This window comes from Tursiops truncatus, chromosome 5 (assembly GCF_011762595.2).
Source record: "Tursiops truncatus isolate mTurTru1 chromosome 5, mTurTru1.mat.Y, whole genome shotgun sequence".
NCBI lineage: Eukaryota > Metazoa > Chordata > Mammalia > Artiodactyla > Delphinidae > Tursiops > Tursiops truncatus.
In genome coordinates this window covers 115,482,811-115,507,019 of record NC_047038.1, presented here as the reverse complement: position 1 = coordinate 115,507,019, position 24,209 = coordinate 115,482,811, and the positions used below count along the sequence as shown (strand labels likewise).

The window sequence follows — 24,209 nt, the reverse complement described above, 5'->3', positions numbered from 1 at the left end:
AATCTAACTTAGGGGACAATTTCTGAGATGTAGTTAAAGATTTACATATTCAAAGATGCTTACATGTTAATTGTAGCATTATTATAATAATTAAATATCTAAAATAATGGTTTCTCTTTTGATGAATTAGTTTATAGTCATTATAATTTCATTATTTCCAGAGAATATTTATCAGGAAATACTCATAATATAATGACATGCAGGATATCAAGAAGAACATCTGTATTTATATTGTGCACTCCAGTTTGGTTACTCTGTGTGTGTGTGTGTGTGTGTGTGTGTGTGTGTGTGTGTGCATAAACACAAGATATATTCAAATGTCTGATGGAAATAAAAATCGTATGCAATCCTATTTGTTTTCCTTCTCAAATTTTTAAAATTAATATTTCTAATAAAATTTTAAAATACAGGTAAATTGAGGCACATATCATTAGTGAATGTATATCTCAAATATCTTTGTCTGAAATAGTTTGGGGGGAGTAGTATAGGTAAATATGTGACTTTAGCTTGTTTGCTTTATATTAGTTCAGAAAGCCACTATGTATTAATTTCTTAACTGCATTGTTTTATGGGTAGAAACTGAAAGTGATTTTTCCCAACCTTAAGAGGAAGAGTAAAATAAGAATAATAAGCATTATTATTTTTATTATTTAATAAAAAGTTGTTATTAAATAACTGACTGAGCTAATCAATCCCACTCCAAATATGCAGTAACATCCATAATATATTTTAAGTATACTTGAGCACACACTCATTTGTAAGACGTCTATTTATCTTTGTTAAGCATCCTCTTTTATGTACCACTATCCTTGCCAAAACGTAAGTACTATACACAATCGTCTAACACACAAAATGTTAACAAAAGATTTAACTTAGAATTATTTGATGATACTATATTGAATAATTTTCAGACCAAAGTATAGATTTTATTTTGCGCATTTAAATAGTGTCTTGTCTCCTAAAAATGTTTCTAACACAAAAAAGAATGGATGAAATAAACATGGATAATAAAATAGAAATAATAAAATCAGTTACAGGGCACTGTGTTGTAATTTGACTCTAACCATCTACAAAGCTGATCAAGTTGTGAATTCTACTTTGGGAGCAAATTCCACCTGGTTTTAGACTATATCCAAATAATGCTTTACATTCAAATGAAGGTGATTCATCTAATTTTACAGATGATTTATCTACCAAATGTTTTTACTTTTTAACTGGAAACTTTGATCGCACAATACAATCTTCTGAAAAAATATAAGATATGAATAAATGCATAATTTCAAATACTTTGGAACTCCATTCTCATCAATGAGAAGTTTTGGGGAACATGAAAACAAAAAGATGTGGCCAAATTCAGTATCCCTTAATCTCTTAATCTTACTAAAGATTATTATGCCTTGAACACCCATCAATGGACAAAACAAGTCACTAATATGGATTCTGCTTCTTTACCTCATTTTCCAGAGCACAGCACAGTGTCTGGCTCATCACTGATGGTCAATAAATATTCAATTAAAGAACATTGAAGTATACTAGTTCCTTTTGACGTAAGTTATGGCAGGCTTTCATTTTGATTCATGTAAAGTTATGGACCTGGACTAGTTTCATTAATAAAACTGATATTATTTTTAAAACGTTATAGAAAATCAGAAAAAAACCTGATATTATTTTTTAAAAATCCCCATATACAGTTAGATCAAGTAGAACATAAAGAACACCAGTGTAAACTTTCTACCTACATAACCGTACTCTAGAGGATTAGGACCATCTACAGTAAGCAAACTTTAGAAAGCCATTGTTTACAAAAGTGATTTGGAAATGGTTCTACTGTTAATCAGGTGATGAAAGATTGATGTTTCCCATAATTAAACTCCTGATGAAAATGTGAGTAATGAAAAATCAGGAAAACAAATTGAGAAAACAAATTTAATTTGATAAGCATCCACATTTTATTATGACTCATTTTCCTTAAGGAAAAGGAAAAGGAAAAGCAGATTTTGGAAGAAGAGGATAGGGCAACACTTTTTCTTTCCAAACACTTAAGCATCTAGCTGGGACCACTCTAAGAGCAGTTCTTACCATCATAGAGAAATGCAGGTATCTGTCTTAGTTTTTGTTGTCAAAATTAATTAAATTAACGAAAAATTTTAACAAAAGAAGCCATTTATAGGGATGCAACTGTAGTGAAAATTCTAATTATCATGTTTGCTAGTCAATAAGCTATACATTTGAAAGTATCCCTCTCTCTCTATATATATGTGTGTGTGTGCACGCATATGTGTGTGTGTGTGTCTATCTACAGAGACTAGACACCCATGTGTATGCATATGTATGCATCTGTGTGTGTGTGTACATATACATATATCCATGAAAGTCTAGACCCTGTGAAAATATGTCTTTGGAATAACACACAAAAACATTCTTCTTATACAGAATTAAAACTTCTTATATGTTTTTGAAATAATTCACAAAATCACTCCTCAGAATAAGGCAAGGAACATTTTTATCATACTGACTTCTTTTCAGGAACCATTTTGAGATACTGTGTCCTGAGATCCCTCAAAGTTTCTAAGCGTTTTCAGATGCTTGTTTTTCTTCCTAATACAATTTTGGAGGAATGTGTAAAAGTAGATTAAACTATGTCAGACTCTTTAAAAGAAAACACTGTTCTCCTTTCAAGAGGGCTTTTATGAAGCAAAAACAAAACAAAAACGAGCATTGCAAGGAGTTCTGAAAACACAACTGTGATGCAATTTGATAAATAGCCTCCCTCACCCCAGCCAGGGCAGTGGAAAAACACTCTATCAGCACTTTCATCTAAGGCACTGCTGACTCCTCTTTTTCGATCCCATTGTATCTTGGCTTCCTCATTTTGGTTACTCGTCAATGACCGGAAAAAAAATGATTCCTTACCCTGTGGATGAGTTATGACGGAGTCCCCTAGAGAATGGCCCTTTTCTCCATCTTTGCCGCTGCCATCGTCTCCTTCACCGCTGCCGTCTCTTTCAATCAGTTTATCCACCATAGCAATAATGCAGTTCAGGCTCTTGCCCACGTGGGCCCACACCCTATCCTGAAAAGAGCATGAGTATCACTACACATTTTTATTGCAAAACCGAGATCAGGCAAAATCAGATGAATCCACCTGAGAGCAGCAGGTAGAGGAACAAATCATAAGGATGCAGACTGAGCAGCTCTAATACCCCCATTAATTTGGCCAAATTATGGATAGACAAGAAATCTACTTTCTCCTAATAAAGAATAATTTAAGTGTTGTGAATCTTTTTATTTAGTCCATTATTTTTCCTCTGTCATGAACTACCGAATGGCATGAATCCATAATTGAGCACCAGTTACAACATTTTACGCTGGAGATGTCTATTTTCTTTATCAATACTTAGTAAGAAAGCAGAGATATACCAATATTTTTAAAGAATGACCGGCGCTTGCATTCAAACTTCTTGTTTTTCTTTTTATTGTGATAATATATACATAATGGCAAAGTTGACCATTTTAACCTTGTGGCCTCTCCTGTTGCGGAGCACAGGCTCCGGACGCGCAGGCTCAGCGGCCATGGCTCACGGGTCCAGCCGCTCCGCGGCATGTGGGATCCTCCCGGACCGGGGCACGAACCCGTGTCCCCTGCATCGGCAGGCAGACTCTCAACCACTGCGCCACCAGGGAAGCCCCATTTTAACCATTTTTAAGGGTACAGTTCAGCGGCGTTAAGTACATTCACATTGTTGTGCAGCCACCACCACCATCCATCTCCAGGAATTTTTCATCTTCCCAAACTGAAATTTTGTACCGTGTAAACATGAACTTCCCATTCTTCCTTCTCCCCATCCCTGGCAACCACCACTCTACTTACTGTCTCTAAGGATTTGACTGTTCTAGGTATTCGAAGTTCTTAAACTGTGATCTTCAGATCACTTCTAACAGAATGACTTAGAGAATTAAAATGCAGTTCCCGGGATGCCACAAGTCAGTCAGAACAGCTTGGGATTAACATATACACACGACTATATATAAAATAGATAATCAACAAGGACCTACTGTATAGCACAGGGACCTCTACTCAATATTCTCTAATAACCTATATGGGAAAAGAATCTGAAAAAGAACAGATATATGTATAACTGAACCACTTTGCTGTACACCTGAAACTAACACAACACTGTAAATCAACTAGACTCCAATATAAAATAAAAGTTAAATTTAAAAAAAAGAACCATTGGGAACTCTAAGTTGAAATTTCGAGAAGCTCTTCAGGTGCTTCTGACCACACCAAGTATGAGAATTTCTACTCAATATTATGTGCTTCATCTGCATAATAAGTCACTTTGGCTGATGTAAGTCTAAGAAGCAGCCCCTACCACTAGGGAGCCTCTCGGTCACTGGTCACTAATCTTCCTAAGTTCTGATTAGCAACCATTTCTGTCAAGGGCAACAGATAACACTGATTTTTTTGAGTCATAAAAATTTCTATTTTTAAGAAGAAAGATTTTAATGTAGTTATCATCGTGGTAGCCAATCATTCCTGGCTTCCCTTCTTGCTTCTCTTTCCACATCATTCAGATGGAGGCACTGACTCCCTATCTGTGATGTTAATTTTATGAATCCACCTGACTGGGTCACAGGATACCCAGATATTTGGCCAAACGTTACTTTACGGGTGTGTCTGTGAGAGCATTTGCAGATAAAATTAGCATTTGAATTGGTGGACTCAATAAAGCGTTTTGCCCCCTTCCCCCAAATGAGGGTGGGCATCATCTAATCCACTGACAGCCAGAATAGAGCAAAAAGGTAGAGGAAAGAGAAATTTGACCCTTTCTGCTTAATTGTTTGATCTGGGACATCAATCTTCTGCCCTCGGTGCTCTTTTTCTTTTTTTAATAACTAAAAAATTAACCTTTATTTTTTGATATCATTTATATCCAGTCAGTTTCCAAGTTTCTTCTACTTGTTTTTGTTTATAGCTGATTTGTTTAAATCCAGATCAAAATAAGATGTATGTGTTACATTTAGTTAGTAAATCTCTTGTCTCCTTTTTATTTTTTTAAAATTTTTTTACATCTTTATTGGAGTATAATTGCTTTACAATGGTGTGTTAGTTTCTGCTTTATAACAAAGTAAATCGGTTATACATATACATATGTTCCCATATGTCTTCCCTCTTGCGACTCCCTCCCTCCCACCCTCCATATCCCCCTATCCCACCCGCTCCAGGCGGTCACAAAGCACCGAGCTGATCTCCCTGTGCTATACGGCTGCTCCCCACTAGCTAGCTACCTTACGTTTGGTAGTGTATATATGTCCATGCCTCTCTCTCACTTTGTCACAGCTTACCCTTCCCCCTCCCATATCCTCGGTGCTCTTGATTCTCAGGCTTTTAAGCCCGGACTGGAATCTACACCATTGGCTCCCCTGGTTCTCAGGACCTCAGATTCAGACTGAACTACACCTTCAGCTTTCCTGGGTCTCTAGCTTGCAGATGGCAGATTGTGGGACTTCTCAGTCTCCAAAATTGTGTGAGTTAATTCCTTACAATAAATGTTAATAAAACTCTTCATATATATGTATATATATATATACTTATGTACATATATATAAATAATTTCCTATTGGTTCTGTTTGTCTGGAGAACCCTCTCTAATACATCACTGCATATGAACCAAACGGAGTCTTAGTGCTTTTCCTGCATCTTGCCATAAAGGAATCTTTCAGTAGGTGTTTTCTCTGTAACAGAGCTATTTCAGGCATTTAGAATAGCGCTTAGTGCAAAGATAATATGCAATTATACTACTTTCTTAGAGGTTTATATTTTTTTTACTGAAATGTATTTTTTTAGCTAAGTTAATTTTGTTAGTTTGTAAACATATAAACTACTTTTGGGTAGGAGTAATCTAGGAAGAAAGAACTACATTTGAATTTAGATTATGTGACGGTTGTCTTATAAAGACTGAGTTAAGTTGAATAATTCAACCACATTAAACCAAATATGGGGGTGTACAGATATGCATACTAAAGCTGAGGGGGAAAGAGGGTTTAGTAGAAAAACAGCACATCCAAAGTTAGAAAAGGTCTGCCTGTGTGACATGCTACCTATGATACCTTGGGAAAACCACCTCATTTCTGGGGACCTACAGTTGGTTCACCTACAGTTTAGAATGATGATTCTTGCCCTGCTTACCTCGCCATGCTGCAGTGAGAGGCAAATGACATGGTATCTATGAAAGTGCTTGGTAAAGTTATTGCAGTTTGGCAAAATCACGTCCTATCCTTGCTGGCTTTCCTAAATGAATCAAGCTTGCTTTTTATAACCCTGTAATCTTGAGTATAAAGTATGCTATTAAACACAAGTAATCAACAATTTTCCCCTAAAGGAAGATCTCCTTTCCACCAAAGAATTAAAAGCACTTTTCCTCTGCTATTAATTAAAGCAATCGTATCCATAAATTACATGATTCTCTGCCTATTGTCTGAGAAAATGAGGTAGAAACCTCTGACACCTAAAAAGCTCATTACTTCTGGGAGGAAATGCTGGAGAATGGCAAGCAAGCTGAGGACGTGACATCACTCATTGGAATTTGGTGAGGAGTTTATATTCCAGACCATATAACCAAACGAACTGGCTCCCATTCTGAATATGCCTTAATCACCACCATCACCTACATCTTTCAGGCTCCTAAATTGAAAAATGAAGCAACTCTCTAGCTAATACTGGGAATAAACTCTGCTACTGAGGGGAAAAAGGGGAGAAGTTTTCTCTTAATTTTCCAGATTAGCTTTGTATAGGAGATAGGTTTTCAACTCTCCTCCTGTTGCCCACGTTGAAAGGAACTTATTTTGATCAAAGACGAGTAGTATTGCATGCTGTCTTTCTTGTGTAAAGGCAGATAAGGGATGGATCACTGCTCTGAATCACATCTTTGAAGACTGTGAACATAACGGTATATAAGAAGATGATTTTACATTCTACTCCTATACATTGTTCTTCTTCCTTCGTAGATACCTCGGGTCACAGGATTCCACTGGGAGAAAAAGTAACCTTTGCAGTCAGTAGACGCATCTTGATTGGCATGAGGAACAAAGTCAAGCATGTTCACTGACCAAAACCAACAATCATATAGTAAAGGGTTATGTGGTAAATGGTAGCAAAACATTTAAGTCACGAAAATGCTTGGAGGACACATGAGCTGGGAGTATGTTTGTTGGGGAAATAGAGCAGTTTCTCATGCAACACTAATACATGATTCATGCATAATCAAATACTCTATTGGAGGCCCACGCAGCAGCAGACCCCAAGCAGACTCATGCTGTTCTTTGTGTTTTGGAAATCAGCTCCTGCCGAGCTAGTGGTGAGAGAACACTGAGCTTTGCCAGACTGCTTCCTTCTCTTTTATGGCATCAACAAAGTAAAGTCACTGATTTACTTTTCTGTCTCTCACATTTGACTATGACTCATTTGAGAGCTGTGTCCTCACTACACTGCAGAAGGTCTGGAAGAAAGGCAGAGAGAGAGATAAAGAGGGAGCAAAGGATGGAGGAGGAGAGAGAGGACTCCAACCCAAAGGCAGATTGAGGGTTGCTATTTACATTCAACTGGTATATGAACATTAGCTAACTTAACTCTCAAAAACCATCACATAAGGTCAATGTTATTGACTTAGGTTTTAGAGATGAGGGAACTTCAGGTAAGAGATGTTGAATAATATTCAATATTAAAATGGTAGATTAGAAATTCCATTTTGATTCCAAAGACTTGATTCTTCCCCTATAGTTTCCCACAGCATTCTGGTACCCAGTAGGAATTGCTCTTCATGAAATTACTAGAACTTTGGGGACAAGCCAGACAGAGGAAGCCTGGGGAGAGGGAGCCCAGGAAGGACCAGGTATAGGTGTGTGTCACCTCACAGGAGTAAGATTAGGTTTTGGTTATCTGAGATTTGAAAATGAGCCCAATGGCAAATTCTGAACTAAGAGATTACTCTAGAAAAAGGACAGGCTGGTCCCATGTCCCCTTAAGTCTGAAAACAACAGTATCATGTAATCTCGGATGGAGCAATCACTTGGCTAATGGATCAATCAGCTTGGGTCAAAGGACATAAGTGGCCAGTATTAACAGAGGACAGTGTTAGCATCAAGGCCCCAGATCCATTCATCAGCCTGGGATATAAAACAGGGAGTGCGTTACAGGGAGGAAAGGTGATAATTCACTTTGCAGGAGATAATTGTGAATTATTATTAATTCCAAGCAAGATAATTATTTTGGAGCTAGGATGCTAAAATGGGTAGGCAAAGATTCTTGAAGATGTACCTTGAATATCTGATGTCTATCCTAAACAAGCCACTTTCTATAGTATCTCTGTGAAAACATACGCACAGAGGAAAATAACCAGTGAAACTCCATTCTCATTCTGATGATTTTTTATTCATGAGGTCAGTGCATTTAGGAGATTCTTTTTGTTTAGATTGCTGGTATGGCTGGGACCTACTCAACTTTCTTCCCTACTAAAATCATGAAGAGGAAAGGCTGCTTAGGGGGGAGAAGACAATCAAAGCGTAAGAATGTGGCCGCACTCCATGGTGCATCCGACCCCTCCCCTTTTCAGGCCAGGGAAGAATGATCAGTCTCCAGATTCTGTTTAGCCCCTCAGCCACAGGAAAGGTTTAGAAACAAAAACAAAATAACAACCAAATAAAACAACACAACAACCACCTATCAGAAAAGAAGATTGCTGGTCCCCCCCCCCCCACAAATAGCAGTCATTAGCCTGCTATTGAAGGAAGTAATGGAAAATTGGTGGGTTAAAGTCTAACCTTTATTAAATGGAGCTTAATGTTGTCCTTGACCTTAATACAACCCAACTTCTCGAAGGTGAAGTGGCTGTCAACTTTGGCTCAGCCATGAAGGCAAAAGTCAGTGGGGAATAAGCAGCAATATTTATTCCATTCTGAGTCAGGTGCTGATCTTGGTTCTTATTTATTTCTGAGTTAGGACCTAAGCTAACATGCAGGTCAAACCCAGTGGCGGTAGATGCACACATCTGATGGACGTAGCCAGGAGTAGCCAGGGGGCCATTGCACCTGGCAGAGTGAGCCACGAGGGCAGGGAATATGGTGCTTACTCAGCATGTCACACGTTTATGAGCTTGGTGGCATCGAGAGACATCCTGACTGCTTTGGATCAGCAGTTAACTTTAAAAAAGAAAAAAAAAAGTTCAGCAATGCTTAGCTGATCAACTTTTCTAGGGACAAGTTTTGATCAGCAAGAATGTAAAAAGGCTAAACCAGAGCTGATATGAGGGCCCTGTTGTATCTTTATCTCCATGCACAATTTGTCACGTGTCATTACCAATTTCCGAACACTTTGATTAGAACCAGTTAGGAAATTAACAAGGCCGATCTCATCTTTAAAAAGAAGGTTCAGTCTATCTTTGAGTTGATTGAGAGCAATTTGCACTATACTGGCCTGGTTCCTCCACACTGCAAACCTCTGCTCTTTCCATAGCTTGATAGCTCTGCTCTCTGAATCCTAACCTTACCCAGACTTTTAGGTGAAAGGAGTTGTACATACAATACTTTATGGTCCAAATTGGCACACATATGGCCCAAGCTGCATAAGACACACATACCTGCACACACACATATAAACATACACATACATCATGTCCACTAAATATAGCCAGATATGTGGCATCCATCAGAATTAAGTGAGATTCCCCAACCTTTGCTTCTTATTGATCCTGCTGCTTAATTTCATCCACCTACTCATGTAAAAATCCCTGACCTTGGTTTCCCAATGAACACACTGCTGGCCTCACTCTGAAATTCAGTTCCTAGTGACACGAGTGGACACAGATGGTCAGCCACTGTTTCTCCAGCAGTGACCTCTCCACAGTCCCTGGTTTGGATCTTGCCCAGATCCATACGATTAGCTCTCACATGATCAGGTCTATATTTCATCTTCACTGATCGTCACGCTCATGCCATCACTCCTCTGATCAAAAGGAGGCTTAGTACTGCAGCAAGTATTCACTCTTCTCTCAGCCTAGAGGCACCTCTGTAGTTGGGTCGACCTAGATAATTCTACTTATTTCTCTTTAGTCTTCAAAATGAAAGCTTCATCCAGGTCAGTCTCCTTGCTGTCCTAGAAACATACTGCTGATTAGCTCAACATATATTTTCTGGGCATCTGCTACCTGCCTGCTGAGTGCTGAACATCAAAGATATGAAGGAAACCTTGGAGGAACTAATATTTCTAACGACATATACTGCTTTTTAGGCTTCAAGTGCCTTCTCCCTTACCTTCCATCAATCCAAATTCTCACCCTTTCCAAGAACTATTCATGCTACTCTCTCTTTGCTTAACTTTTATTTTCTTTCTACTAGACAGTGGGCTCTATGAGGGAAATGCCTATTATTTATTCATCCTTTTATCCTCAGGTCATAGTACTTACCAGGTGATAGTTAATAAAAGAATGAATAAAGGAATGAAGGAAGGAAGGAAGGAAGAAAAATAAAGGAAGGAAGAAACGGTTTTTTCATCTTCTTCAACCTTCACATAACTTCTCTCTTAATACTTTTGACATTGTTAATGTGTATCACATACCCACCTCTGCTCTGGGAATACCTTTCAATAGTATCTCTGCTTGTTTTATGAGTGCTGGCCATTCACTTGAATTAGAGGATATGGCTGTTGAGGTCAGGATCCATTTTTGATGTTTAATTTGTTTTCCCCCAAGTACCTATAGCACTGCTTCACATTATTGATGCTTAATTAACATTGGTTGATTGACTTAATAGCCTGTTACTTAGGAGGAGAAATAAATTAAGATACAACTATAAGAAGTATTAGCACATGTATCTTCAAATTGAAGTTAGAATTAAGCTCATATTCTGAATGGTTGAGTTCACCCTAATATGTGTCACATCAAGCTAAAGTTTTCAATTCAGTGAAAATATGAAATAAAGCTTTTGTTTAATAATAAATAAAAATAAATCACTGATTGACTAAAGCTGTTAATTTTAAATTGGTAATTGCGTGTCAGCCACACACCATCAAATAGTCGTACAACTGGCTGAATTATATGACATCAGTGAGCGTGCTGCATGCAACCATTTCCCAGGACTGATTTTTTTTTTTCACTGAATGTACCCTGATATAGCAAGACAATAGTCTGCCTGTATAGACCTTGGCATTTCTTTTAACTATTCATTAACTTTGGTGTATTCAAAAATGTCTACTTAGGAATAATATCTCACTATTCACATCAGAATGTATTAAAGTTTAAAGGCACTTGATTTAAATGTAATCATACATTTCTAAAGTGTGTGTATGCAAGTTTGCATAATCATTATATACAGGCATAGCAAACTATCTGACACTGAACCAAGCATTGTAACAATCAGCAAAGTATCCAAGGGAGATGATACGATCCATTATAAAGCCACAGGAAAATCACCATTTCATGAATAAGAAGAAAATATCTCTGTTAAAAACACTAATTTGGGGCTTCCCTGGTGGCGCAGTGGTTGAGAGTCTGCCTGCCGATGCAGGGCACACGGGTTCGTGACCCGGTCCGGGAAGATCCCACATGCCGCGGAGCGGCTGGGCCCGTGAGCCATAGCCGCTGAGCCTGCGCGTCCAGAGCCTGTGCTCCGCAACAGGAGAGGCCACAACAGTGAGAGGCCTGCGTACCGCAAAAACAAACAAACAAACAAACAAACAAAAAACCACTAATTTGAGTTGGAAGATGAATTGCTGATTCAGCAAATCCATCCATTCACTTATTCTGACTAATTCTGAAAAATACATTGAACTGGTATGTATAAAACACTGTATTAGGTACCATAAAACAGGGGGCTGAAGGTGAATGTATTAATTGCATGTGGGAAAATCTAGAAATTGGTAGGATTTCATGAATACGCATGCCCATAAAGGTCTCCTTTGGGGTTTCTTCTCTTTATTTATTAAAAAAAATTTTTTTTAACGTCTTTATTGGAATAGGACATTTGTACATTTTGACAGTAGTGAACTTTGCCTAATCACCTTTTGTGGACTTTAATACCAGAAAAGTATTCGGAGCTCATTTCTCCTGGGGGAAATGGACTGGAGAAGGTCAGGAGTGTTTCCCATCCATCAGGAAAACAGATGCCAGAACACTTGTCATTGCCATACAGAGAACAACTGGCCTAATTCTCCCTGTCCTTTCTGATGGGGAGAATAGATGCTTTCAATGTCCCCTCCTCATAGCAAGATGAACAAAACCAGGCAACCCTATTAGGCGTGACGTAGGAAGGAAAAAGAAAGAGCTGGGACAAGGGGAAGATAGTTGCTTCCAATTCATATTTGCAGGTAAACATCTGAAATTATTTCTGTGTAACCGGGCCCTTTGTAATCGGCACATGAATAATCAAATAAAATGAAAATCACCACCACTGGGTTTCTGGAAGCTGCTGGAGGCCTTAACTCATCATGTTCTTAACTTTGGTCATGTCTGATGATGTTTTGTGTCCATCCTGAATTTTCACCACTTTCTGTGTTTGAGGATAATTGTGAAGATGACTTGGAACAGTCACCTCAGAGTTGATTATGACTCTGGGAAATATCCACTAAGGAGAGAGGGATTTAACTGGGTACTTTTGATTGGAAGAGAGAAAGAAAATCCTCCAAAAAATTCATGAATTCTAATGGAGGAAAAGGTACCTGACATGGTGCAGAGTTATATTAAATTTAATTGTTCCGTTTCCAGCCAAACAAGAAGGTAGACAAGAATAATAACTTGAGGGGAAATTTCAAAGTCATTAATTTATTCTACAGATGAGTATTGGGTACCTTTTATGTGCAAGTGCTCTGCACATAAACACAAAAGTGAGCACAACACTGTCTTTGCCCTTTAGGAGTTTATAAAGTTGATGAGCACATGGAAGAAACAGATACATAAACAACTGATTATAATTCAGCATTCACGAGGCTGTGTGATCATGGGGTGCAAGAATAATGCTTTATTATACAAAATGTTTTGGAGTTGAATACATACACATGTATGTATACATACATCTCTATCTGTGTATCAATAACAGAAAATTTGGAAATAAGTGGCCCTATTTTAGTGGACATTTTACTGATTCACATAACTAAGTCATAGGTATTGCTTTAGAAAAGATAAATCACAGATTAGTATCCAGTTGTCTATAAGAATTCATTACTTTTAAACAATGAGAACGATTTATTTCCTTCTTATTAAGATCAGGTCAATGGTTTCACATAGCATAATTCTAGGCAGCCAGAGAACTGAACAGAATTGCTTTGGAATATGAATTTGCATAGGTACCTCTGCATTATGCATGACCTTAACTATCTTCCCTAGAGGTAAGGTCTAAGATGGAGACAGAATCTGGCAAGAGAAGTTGAGAATACAGATCACTGCAGATTGTTTGTGGAGGAGGAAACCGGCTAGATAAGTTTTGTCCTTAACAGTTAGTAATATTTTGCAGCCACGTATGCTCACTGCTACCAATGTTGACAATATAAATAGCTCTATCAATACTCCTGTCAAACTGAAACATTCATATTTGTTCTACACATCATTAGAGAAAGGTGTAGTAGAAAATGAACTGTGAGAAGTTGGTAAAGAACACACCAGAAAGATGTAAGTCTTATTCCAAAATTCAATCTTCGGGAATACTGAGTTACAGAGAAACCACAATTTTTTTCAGGTTGTACAGAGACTTTATTCAGAGGATGTCGGACATAAGTATTACTGAATTTGTGCCATTGTTTCTATAAACTATGAAATGACTGAAAACGTATATGGATTAATGCGAACCATCTATTGTGCTTATGTGACATAAACACATTTTGCCATAATAATACATAGCAAATGTTCTCCTAGCTTAAGAATGGAAACTAATTTTAAATCTGATTTACATTTACAACATGAAGAAGGGAAATTAAGTGGCTAATCTGGATGCGGAATCGTTGCCTGATATACAAATGTAGTTCAACTGAAAAATGGGTTTGGGATATGGCTAAATAATAACAACAGTTTTCTTAGTCCTGCACTTTGCTGGAATGGATCAGAATATAAAAGATCAGAAGTGTATCTTTTTTCTTTAACAATTACTGAACGAGGGTAGGCAGATTTAGTCCCAAACCCGTCAGTGTAGTAATGTTGAAGTTAAATCACAGTGTTCTAGAGAACAGCATAATTACTGGAAGCCACAAAAACTGGGTCAACTTAATACTTTGGTTGGTTGACATGCCTTCACATTTTGGACAAACTAATCTTGGAATCCCAGCTGTTGGGAGCATCTGTTGTAGAGATGTAGCGACAGAAAAGCAATATGTCATCTTTACCAGCTAAAAGATGAAGAATGCGATATTAGTCTATTTCTTTGCACAGATTGTCATAAAATCCCAATATTCCTCTGCGGTTTAATTGTTTACTAACTTTTCACGAAAATAAACCTTTAAAGCTCTCAATTATTTAATAAGTAAAATTCAGCAAATAACAGACTTTTTTTTGGTCAGTGATCATTTTAGTTTCAATCTCTTCCTTATTGACTAGATAATTATTATCCAGATTCATATGTCATCAACTTTGCCAACAAACAAGCTGAACAGAGAAAGAACCTTCTCACACTGATAGAGAGTTAACAGAGATTCTCCTGACCTCCAAAAGAAAGGTGTTTTATAGGCATCAGCTCAGTAGAACTCAAGAGTAATTTCCTAACATGAACTCACTTTCCAAATATTTATTATTAGAAGTTAAATGCAGTTGTTCAAGTTAGGTAGTTGTTAAACCTACAGTCCCTGCCAGAAATTAAATAAAACAGATTTTGTAAAATGGAACTACTTTAATCTTATGTGCAAACCTAAATCAACCTACGTGATCAGAGAATATTTTTGTATGTCACAGAAACCCAATTAAATTAATTGTTTAAAACATTGAATTATTTCAGGAAGTTGACTAGACTTGTAATCAGTGCTGAAACTTTTCTAACACTTAATTAACTAAGAAAAGTGGTACACAAAATTATGTTTCCAATTCATTTAATAGCACAGTCTCTAAAGGCATTTCTAATTAGCTACATTTTCTTTGGAGTTACTCAACTTTTCAAAGTTAGATAAAGATTTGAAAATAATGTTAAATGGTTATGACTTTGGTGAATTTTTTTAAATAAGGGATTTCCATCTCTTAACAAAGGGATATTTGTAATAGAAAGTGGTTGCTAAGGAACGTCAATAACAATTGTTATATAACAATCAAACTTGGTTATTGTTTGCAAATAGAGTAAAATTATATTAGGAGAAGAGAGTTAGAAGTAACTTTTCTGAGTGGGAAAGATTTTCCTTGTAATTGTGATAAATTTATCAGAGCATTTATATGCTTTCTAGAAATAGTGGGTTCTGGAAGAAGCTCAGAAATTGTATGAAAGGAGGTAAAGAGTTAGATGCAGATCATTATTACCCTACCCTAACCAAAAAACCCTGGGAAACTGAGAAGGCACTCCTGCATCAACTGGAAAAAAAAATCAGGCAGACTTTTTCCTACCAAGGTATTCCCAAGTGAATGACTGAAGGTAAGCCAGCATCCATGCAGACTCCTACTGGAATACTGGCCGTCCCTCACAAGCACTGGAATTTCCTATTTCTTTCAAAAGTTGATAATAAGCACTCTACCCACTTTCTTTGGTGCCTATTCGAAACTTTCACCGCTCTCCTCAGCCTGTCCTCTCTGCCCTCTTCTGAACATGGTTCTGCTTTTATGATAAAAGAAGTCATGCAGGTTAATATCTAAAATATAAAAAGAACTCATATAATTCAATAGCCAAAAACAAAACAGAACACATAATTAAAGATAGGCGGAGGAACCGAACAGACATTTTTCCAAAGAACACACAAAAAGGTGCTCGACATCATTAATCATCAGGGAAATGCAAAGCAAAACCACAATGAGAGATACCCCACACCTGTTAGAACAGCTGTCATCAAACAACTAGTAGATAACAAGTGCCGGCCAGGAGGTGGAGAAAAGGGAACCCATGTGCACGGTTGGCGGGAATATAAATTGGTGCAGCCATTATGGAAAACAGGATGAGGGTTCCTCCAAAAATTAAAAACAGAACCACCTTATAATCCAGCAATTCCACTCCTGGGTATATATTGGAAAGAAACAAAATCACTGTCTCAAAGAGATACCTGCACCACCATGTTCATTGCAGCATTATTTATAATAGTTAAGATATGGAAACAACCTAAGTGTGCATCGACAAATGCATGAATAAAGAAAATGTGATGTGTATATATATATATATATATATATATATATATATACACATATATTGTGTGTGTGTGTGTGTGTGTGTGTGTGTATATATATTATTCAGCCATAAAAAAGAAGGAAATTCTGCTGTTTGCACCAACATGGATGGGTCTTGAGGGCATTATGCTAAGTGAAATAAGTCAGACAAAGAAAGACAGATACCATGATCTCACTTACACACAGAATAGAAAAAATACAAACTCAGGGCTTCCCTGGTGGCGCAGTGGTTGGCAGTCTGCCTGCCGATGCAGGGGATGTGGGTTTGTGCCCCGGTCCGGGAAGACCCCACATGCCATGGAGCAGCTGGGCCCGTGAGCCATGGCCTCTGAGCCTGCGCGTCCGGAGCCTGTGCTCCGCAATGGGAGAGGCTGCAACAGTGAGAGGCCCGCGTAACGCAAAAAAAAAAAAAAAAAAAAAAAAAAATAACAAACTCATAGAAACAGAGAATAGATCGGTTGTTGCCAGAGCTGAGGAGGGGGAGACAAAATGGGTGAAGGGGGTCAAAAGGTACAAACTTCCAGTTATGAGATAAGTAAGTCCTAGGGATGTAATGTAAAACATGGTGACTATAGTCAACAACACTGTACTGTATATTTGAAAGTTGCTAAGAGAATGGGTCTCAAAGTTGTCATCCTAAGAAAAGAAAATTGTAATCCTATGAGTTGATGGATGTTTAAATATATTGTGGTGATTATATATACGTATAAAATCATTTTGTTGTACACCTTACACTAATGCAGTGTTATATGTCAGTTATAGCTCAATAAACCTGGAGAAAAATATTTCAAGCAAAGAACAAAGAAGCCATCCAGGCCCACGCACCCTCACAAAAGTAAAAGCCATTTTTACACCTTCCCTGCGGTCTCAGCTGAGGAGCACACTTCTGCCCAGGACTCGTCCTCCACCTGCCTGCTTGAATTGATCATCTTCTCCTCTTTGCAAGGACCTTGTTCTATCAGTAATAGCCTCTCAGTCTCTTAGTCTCTTACGTGGCCTTTGGAGTGATAAACAGAGTCAATTTCACGACCTTTAAAACAAAACAAGTAAGCAACTAACACACACACACACACACACACACACACGACCTATGTCAGCTAAAGTGTTCCTGTCTAAAGGGTCACCTCATCTTCTTTCTCACATTGTTAACTTCTATTCACATTTATATCTCAGGAATTACTTCTGGAGATCCCATCCTGACCACCAGACTCCCACTTCATCCTGTGTATAATCCTAAATTGCACTGTCATTGCCACTGGTGTCTCCAGAGCCCTGAATAGGTCATGGAGCCCTCGCAGCCGTGGGCGGGTCACCTATGTTTCCCCAGCACGTGGCACAGTAACCCAGGCAGAACAAGGGCTCAGTAACACCCCAACAAGGGCTCAGTAACACTCAGTAACACCCACCCACCCACTCAGTAACACCCACCAAATGCTTCACCATAGACCTCAACTCACCATGTTTCCTACTCTCTCCCACTTTCCCATCATAAAAAGTTTCTGTATTTAAAATGTTGATCTGAAGTCACATTAGCAGAGTCAACCTTTTCCCACCTGTCTCTCTCCATCCCTATCACAACATTTTAACTATTTATTAACATATTTTTATCTACCACTAGATTCTGAGCTCTAGGACCTAATGATCTGACTTATCTTCCCTTCTGGAGCACCTGTGGATATAGAAGTTCTCACAAGTTATCTAAAAGGAGGGAGGGAAGGAGAGGGGCGATTGGAGCCACAGGAGGAGGGTGAGGTGTGGGAGTGTGTTTGCATAACACAATAAGGTGAAAATTATGAAAACAAAAGATACCCAGTTCCAAAACTCTCCCTCGACTGAATAAAAAATGGCAATCATTTGTCAAAAAGTTAACTGTATGTTTATTTAAATGAAATACAAGTTCTATATCTACCCACACTCTTTCAAATTTACATTCCGAATTTATGATCTACCCCATTTCCCCATTTATCTCAAGGAGTAGTATTGATCCTCATAATAAGATTATATAATTTACATATCTTAAAAAAGAAAACATACAGCAATAATATTAAAGTAATACAATGCATTGGCCTGGGCTTTTCCAGGTCATGGGGCATTGTCACACAGGTAAATCATTTATCTTAGGACCACACTAAGAGCTAAACAGAACAGGTGCTGTTATTTTCACTTTACAGTTGAAAAAAATTGAACTTCAGAGAGGTTAAGAGGTATGCACGCCTTGGAGCTATGAATAAATTGAAGAAGAAGGTGACAGTACAAGGAAGAAATATTAGATTTGCTCTTTTGAAAATGATGCAGTGGGAGAAATGCAATCTTAATCAGCAACAACAAATACTTATTCAGCATTTACCTCATGGAGCCCAGCTCTGTCTTTCCTGTGATAGAAATTTTATCAAAAGAAAGAGCAGGTATCACTTCACAGCGTTTCAGACAGCAATTTTTTTGAGAGGCCTGCGCCTTTCAAATAATTTACTACCCAAACACTTTTAAATTTAGGGTGGCAGGAAAAGTAATCGTTAACTATTTAACATCTAATACAGCTAGCATACTACAGCAGTTTCTTGGTTTAACATATGATTCAGTAAAGCGTTTCCTTCTGTGTGTGTGTGTGTGTGTGTGTGTGTGTGTGTGTGTGTGTGTGTGTGATGTGCATATACTTCAAAAGGTTCTTGGATAATGAATATGCATTGATTCAGGAAAAACACACTGTCCCCTCTCACCCAGAGAGAGAAACCTTGATTTTCTCCTGTCTTATTCTGCCCACCTACAGTTCCTATCACCATGTTGGCTTCTTTGGTTTATGTGTCTTTGCTAGTTATTTTTTCAGATGCTTCTATGTGGCCATTCTCCTGCCAATTTTAGAGCCACCTGGAGTAACATCTTTTTTTTTTTTTTTTTTTTTTTTTGCGGTACGCGGGCCTCTCACTGTTGTGGCCTCTCCTGTTGCGGAGCACAGGCTCCGGACGCGCAGGCTCAGCGGCCATGGTACACGGTCCCAGCCGCTCCGTGGCATGTGGGATCTTCCCGGACCGGGGCACGAACCTGTGTCCCCTGCATCGGCAGGCGGACTCTCAAGCACTGTGCCACCAGGGAAGCCCAGCGCTACATCTTTTTTTAAAAAAATAATAGAACCCATGAACAAGAAGGATTTAAGAGATCTTTGTGTCCGCTGCCATATAAATGTTAACGCTTTTTCAAGTGTGTCCAGAACTTACACGCTGGGTTGCACCAATGAAGATACTTGTTGCATCTAAGGAGTAGATTATGGATGATTATTGACTTATTTTCTAAAAAATAATTTTAATGGTTTATATTACCTTGGCAATAAATAAGGAAAAGTATTGATATTATAGAGTCTTGCAATTGTGGCATCCTTGCTTTGATGACATTTCTTGGAGATATTTATTCTTTGACTGCATTATATATATATATAATATATATAATGTATATGTTATATATAGAAGCTATTTGAGAGCAAATAGGTTTTCACGTCAAGTAAATGTCATCAGGAATAAAATTTTCATTTTATCATTTGCCCCTGAGGAAAAATGTAACCTATTTATCCACAATCTGTATTATGACTGCGTTCCGACTTGTTTTCATAAAAAGCAGAGTTTTTTTTTTTTTAAACATTCTTGCTTTACTTTTCAGGACTAGACACGGAGAGGCAGGCTATGTAAAAAAAAATTAAAAACTTACCCACTCTTCCTCATCGTAGTCCGAATGATGCGGTATGGAGTCCTGCCTTCTCATCGGCGGGGGTGGGTCCTGGGAACTGCTCTCCTCTGTGCTGTTCTTAGGAGAGGGCGGCTTCTTAAGGACACCTCCTGGCCTGGCAGTGTAAAGTGCTAAAAGGGCACTTCTGACCAGCTGATCCTTGAAGGCATGTACGAAAAGCTCTGTCTGGAAAGAAATTGACAGGGGTTCAGCACAGAGCCTTGAAAAGGTCAGTGGCAGATCTGCTGTCACTTAAGTGGTGTGGATGGTGGAAAAAGTGCAGGCAACAGAGAGAGAAAATGATGCTTACGTATCAATGGAAAATAGTTTGGTTTGGGTTACTGCCAAGGCCTTGAGTTCTATTCTAAAGTTAATGCTGAGGTTCTATATGCATTGTAAACACCATCTGTCTCCTCATCCCACTCTCTTTTAGTTCCAGATCCTGTCTTTGGAGATGTAGTTCCCTGGGGATTATCATTTGAACACCATCTCCCTGCTGTGCCTTTCAAGTAATTCCAAATACACCTTTAAAGAAAATGTGATCAGACTATGTTTATTTTGTATTTTAAACACAGTTAAAGGCTAAAGAATGACATATCTCTTCAAAAAAAAAAAATAGAGGCAGGAGACCTTTTTTTCTTTTTAGCATCATGGACAGATTTCAGCAGTAGAGCTGACATAAGCAGTCTTCCCCATGAAAACATTTGGCTTTTATTCCCCATTACTACCCTCTAAACTGTCTCCTCCACCAAATGGTTTCGGTAGTGTTCAGTGTTAACGAGCTTACTATGCAACTTGCCATGTAGGTTTTACAAGCTGGTGGTAAATACCTAGTAAGTACTATCGTAATGATGGCTTTCCAACAATAAAGAACTTTACAGCTGTACTCTGCAATTTCCTGATGAAATGTTTAATGGCTTCACCCTGTTATACACTGCAGGGTGCAGTAATTGATTTTCTGTATTATAGTACACTTAACATACACGGGGCCTACCAATCTGTTTAGAGAAGTAACTCAAGCACTGACCTACATTGTTAACATATTTATGCTTTGTAATCTGTTGGGAAGGGGCCCTTTAACCCATTGCATTATTTTGAATCACAGATCACTTACTGAGACACTCCTGGATATAAGGCTGTCTTCACCAATGCTGTAACTCAAGGTAAACATTTATTGGTGCTCTCTCAATATGTAGTCAGTAGTGCCATGCTCAATAATTGTTACTAAATTGTCTCTGAATCTCCCTGTTGTGAGTGTGGACAGTTACAGAAGACCAGTTAAACCAAGTTCAAAATAAGCAACTAATTAATAAGACCCTGTCATATCTGAATAGTTATATCTTTGCAGTGGATCGTGAAATTCTAGAGCTAGAAGGGAGTTGAGTGGACCTCTTCACTAACCAGATAGAAAAACTACCAAAAAAGTGTGATGATCTGTTCTAGGGCAGACTGCTGATTGGCAGCACAAAGGGGACAGAGTCAAAGTTTTCTAACAAATTCAGCAGTATTTCCCCTTACTCCACACCATCCACCATGACCCTCAGCCTCGGTCCTTCTGTCCTTCTTCCCCTGCTTCTCTAACTCTGGCTCCCCATCTGTTCTGAACATCTACCAGCTCTCATAGTTAATTGTGTCCACAATTGCTGATGTTAACTCTCTGCCCTGTGAAATTTTAATGGATGTTTTAAACACTCTTTTAATCTGTTAGTCATATTGAAGGCACTTTGAAGGTAAGTAGACAAGAAATATGGTAAAAAGAGGCTATATTAGAATAAGAGGTTGGAAAATAATTTTATAATAACTAAGAAAATAAAAATAAGGCAGAGCTCTTTTCATTAAAAGAACGGATGAAAAAGTTGGCTAGACAGTACAAGTCAGTACAGTTATAGCAAATGGGGAAACATGCTGTTTACATAATTTTCCAGACAGCACGGATGTGTCTGTCAATGTGAATTTAAATATTAAAAATGTGAATTTACTTCCACTCAGCTTGACCTAACTATTTCTTTCTTGATAGTTTCTTCTTGATAAATTCTTTTGATTTATTTTTGGAGCAAAACAGATTGACTTCTTTGACTTCCTGCTACTACAGCTCCAGTCTCCATAACACTCACTAATTACTATGTAGCTGAATACTATTCAAACCCAATGAAATTTCCTATGGTTCTTGTAATCACCACTATTTCTTCCCATAGCATGCACACACAGAGTTTCCTCTTCATTTACTCAAATCTCATTTGGGTTGATTTAGCACCAAAGACATGGGAGATAATACAGTAGATTCTTGCAGTTTTACAACCTAGAATTTTGGGGGAGGGTCGCTGAATATAATGCACAAAATATTAAACACAATAAAAGCTGATCTTCTACTTTGTGTGTATACTGAAACATGTATCTGACTCCTTGGAAACTCTCTGGATCACCCAGATCCTGTGCATAGAATCGTATTGTTGGAAAATAGCAAAATATTCCATTGCAATTTCCATCATGACCTGGAAAAAATCTTAATTTTCTTGAGTGGTATTACTTGGTAAAGGTAGACCAATAGAGACCCAGGTGTTTTACCGTCAAAATAAATCAGCTTGAAGAGATTAAGGTAGTCACACAATCCCAACACATGTGTATGTTGCTGTTCTTACAACTGAGATAACACCAGGGAAGTTACGCATCAGGGAAGGAGGTGACCATGTCTCTCTGAGCTGCCTATTGACTCAGAGTTCCGAAAGCCTTTTTCCTTTTCTTACTTAGCTCCAACTATAATAATGAAAGAAGAAAGGCTGACTAAATATTATTGTAAGGGTGGGCAAAGCAATTAATTTAAATTATCAGTGTAAGATATAGTAAAAAAGCATAAACTCTGAACCCAAGGCAGATCTATTTCATTAGTTCTATATTCAAAAAAGAAAAAGAAAAGAAAATGTTTTCTTGCCTTTCTGCCATTTGTCCAATTCATACGCTCATACAAGTATCCTTCAAAGTAACACACAGAATTATCTGCAAGTACAAAACTACTAAATATTACTTCTCCTGGGGATACATTTCCTAGTTTCCTGAATACTAATGCCAGGGGAATAGTTAGAATATGTTCATTTAAAAACACTCTTTTAAACTAGAGAACTCAACAAATTAAGCAAAGTCCCATTCTATTTAGAATTTCCTTAGAGTCACTGAAAAAATTCAAGGCCATGCCTAATCTCATCTGCAATACAAAATACCATAAACAAGTAATTATCATTTTAGTAGTCATGTATATGGAAAAAAAAGAATCCTGCTTATTTTAAAGTTTGATATGCTTTAATTATTTCATAGTGTTATACTTGACATTAGTACCTTGATATGTGTTTAACATTCCCTAAAGCAAAGAACATTGAACTTTCAGCCAGGAGAGTTACCTGACATCTGGGCAGCTTATATAAATTATCCACTTGACCTTGGCTAAATCACATAACAACTTTTCCCCAGTATGTACAAAATTACAACACCTATCTGTGAAACCCTTATGGGAGTTCATTGAAAACTGTACTCTTCTATTTATGCTTCTCTTTCTTGACTGACCTTTTCAGTTTCTGCTGTTGACTCATAATCCCCTGCTCACTCAAAATGTGGTAAGTGGACCCCAAGGGGCCTTAAACCACATTCTTAAAAGCATTTTTCCATTGGTGATGTAACCGCTTCTTCCATAACTTCAAGTCTCATTTTTTATTATGCCAAGGTCTTCAAAATCCATTTCTGCTTATCTCCTGAATCAGCATGGTCAAGGGTTTCCATCTGCAAGCTTTTTGAAAAGTCCCAGCCCGATCTCAAGTTTTTCAAATAAATGTTTTCTTCCCTGTTTTCCATCTGAGTGGTATCATTACTACTCAGCAACTCTGAGTCCAAACGTCTGGATCATTTTCAGTAATATTTATTTTCTGGGTTAGTGATCAATTTCTAGTAGTTAGATATTTTCAATAATTTCAAAGATTGACCCTTATGTTATATCCCCACAGCTAATCCTAGTTAATATCCTTTCTGCATTCCATGTTGATATTTCCATAGTCCTCTTACTGGTTGATTTACTTTTCTTTAGCTCTTCTTTTTTCAGGATGTTATCCAAGGTCACCAACACTAAAATGTTGACTTCTGGGTCCCATCTCAGAACTACTGAATCAGAATTTGTATTTT

The 24,209-nt window shown here is 37.9% G+C and overlaps 1 protein-coding gene across 14 annotated transcripts in view; it reads right to left on the bottom strand.

Moving 5' to 3' along the window:
* INPP4B (inositol polyphosphate-4-phosphatase type II B) overlaps positions 1–24,209 on the bottom strand; it is a 717,274-nt gene that overhangs the window by 109,730 nt on the left and 583,335 nt on the right. For all 14 annotated transcript variants that reach the window (XM_073805532.1, XM_073805533.1, XM_033857340.2 and 11 more), the window contains 2 exons: positions 20,028–20,231; positions 2,914–3,073 (listed from right to left, as the gene is read on the bottom strand). In XM_073805532.1, the coding sequence (XP_073661633.1) occupies positions 2,914–3,073; positions 20,028–20,231 (364 nt within the window). The remainder of the gene's footprint in view (positions 1–2,913; positions 3,074–20,027; positions 20,232–24,209) is intronic.